We start from the raw sequence: 2301 nt of genomic DNA, 5'->3' as shown, positions 1-2301 counted from the left end.
CCGTGTGTCTAAAATGGTGCTAAACACAGACAGACAGACAGAATACAGACAGACAGACAGACGTTACAGACAGACAGACAGACAGACAGACAGACAGACAGACAGACGTTACAGACAGACAGACAGACAGACGTTACAGACAGACAGACAGACAGACAGACAGACAGACACGTGAGTCTAATATGACACTAAACAAAGCAAGACAGACAGACAGACAGACAGACATATAGACAGACCAATCTAGCAGTTGGACCACCTACCATCCATTGTAAGCAAAGAGTCCGGAGTAGAAGGCCAGCGATATCTGACCAATGTCCGTCTCTGTGTTGGCAAACGGTTCCTTGAAATACTCGACTTCGCCTGGGAGAGGAGAAAGTTATTTTTTAAAGTTTTAGTAAGAGTTTTACGGCACTTGCAACACAATAAGGTTATATAAGTGCCGAAGATTAGAGGTGTTACAAGAGAGTGATAAACACAAAAAAAAGAAGGAGGGGAGATAAGGACGATAGATGTTTGATAGGAAAGAAGAAGCAAACCACACCAGAGCACCCGCCAACCACCCACAGGAGAAAGGTATAGGTGAGGGCCACACAGCTAACTGCACTCTACTGACAAAATGGCGTATTCATGACTCATTGATGACGTATTCTGATTGTAAAACCTAACTCTTTTCTAATGATAAATGACTTAATCATGACGTACTGATGACGTATCTCTGGTTTTAAACCCTTACTTTACTATATAAAAAGACAAATTCATGACATATTGAAGACGTATCTCTGATTTTAAACCCTTACTACACACTAAAAACACACGACGTATTCAGGTTCTAAACCCTTACTACACTCTGCTGACAAATGACTTAATCATGACTCATTGATGACGTACCTCTGGATAGAAACCTTGTACTGCACACTAAAAACACATGACGTGTTCAGGTTCTAAACCCTTACTACACACTAAAAACACATAACATATTCTGGTTCTAAATCCGGTACTACACAAAATAGACAAATGACGTAATCCTGACGCATTGATGACGTACCTGTGGTTCTAAACCCTATTATTCTCGTTCTGATAATGACGTAATCATGACGTGCCTCTGGTTATAAACCCTTACTTCACACTAAAGACACTACCACAATATGCCGAAGGCCCAGGAAGCTGTCTCATTAACAAGGCATTCCCCAATGTCCGGATCGGATGCGGGAGCAACTTTACTTTTACTTTACACACAAAAGACAAATGACGTAATCATGACGTACTGGTGACGTACCTCTGGTTCTAAACCCTTACTACATACACAAGACAAATTACGTAATCGAACTATTTTTCTCATATAAAATTTTACACATATGCATTTATATTATATGTATAATACGTTGTTTTACGTACACACTTGTCGATTTATTTTTAAGATGTGATGTCTTTTTCGTTGTAATGCGCATTGAGCATCTTTTAGAAAATGGAAATGCGCAGTATAAATGCTATTTATTATTATTATTAATCATGAGGTGCTGATGACGTACCTCTGTTTCTAAACCCTTACTACATACACAACTGACAAATGACGTAATCATGACATATTGATGACGTACCCCTGGTTCTAAACCTATACTCTACTCAACTGACTAATGACGTAATCATGACGTGCTGGTGACGTACCCCTGGTTCTAAACCTATACTCTACACAACTGACAAATGACGTAATCATGACGTGCTGGTGACGTACCCTTGGTTCTAAACCTATACTCTACACAACTGACAAATGACGTAATCATGACGTGCTGGTGACGTACCTCTGCCCAGCTGCACGATGCCGGTGACGATGATGAGGGCGAGGGCCAGGAGCTTGGCGTAGGTGAACACGTCCTGTACACGGGTGGCCCACTCCACGCTGGCACAGTTGACAAACGTCAGGACCACTGTGGGGGGAGGACATGGTGAGATCGTTATAGGGGAGGACATGGTGGGACATGGTGGGACATGGTGAGATTGTTATAGGGGAGGACATGGGGGGACATGGTGAGATCGTTATAGGAGAGGACATGGGGAGATCGTTATAGGAGAGGACGTGGGGAGATCGTTATAGGAGAGGACATGGGGAGATCGTTATAGGGGAGGACATGGGGGGACATGGTGAGATTGTTATAGGAGAGGACATGGGGGGACATGGTGAGATTGTTATAGGAGAGGACATGGGGAGATCGTTATAGGAGAGGACATGGGGGGACATGGTGAGATTGTTATAGGAGAGGACATGGGGGGACATGGTGAGATTGTTATAGGAGAGGACATGGG

At 43.0% G+C, this 2301-nt stretch overlaps 1 protein-coding gene across 1 annotated transcript in view; it reads right to left on the bottom strand.

Moving 5' to 3' along the window:
* LOC101857317 (Y+L amino acid transporter 2) overlaps positions 1 to 1925 on the bottom strand; it is a gene marked incomplete at its 5' end in the record, with an annotated part of 40753 nt that extends 38828 nt beyond the window's left edge. Inside the window, 2 exon segments of the mRNA XM_013079473.1 lie at positions 261 to 360; positions 1800 to 1925. Of these exon segments, the coding sequence (XP_012934927.1) occupies positions 261 to 360; positions 1800 to 1925 (226 nt within the window).
* Between the last annotated feature and the right edge of the window lie 376 nt (positions 1926 to 2301).

Source organism: Aplysia californica, unplaced genomic scaffold (genome assembly GCF_000002075.1).
Source record: "Aplysia californica isolate F4 #8 unplaced genomic scaffold, AplCal3.0 scaffold00053, whole genome shotgun sequence".
In the NCBI taxonomy this organism is placed as follows: Eukaryota; Metazoa; Mollusca; class Gastropoda; order Aplysiida; family Aplysiidae; genus Aplysia; species Aplysia californica.
This window is presented reverse-complemented; position numbering and strand designations above follow the sequence as displayed.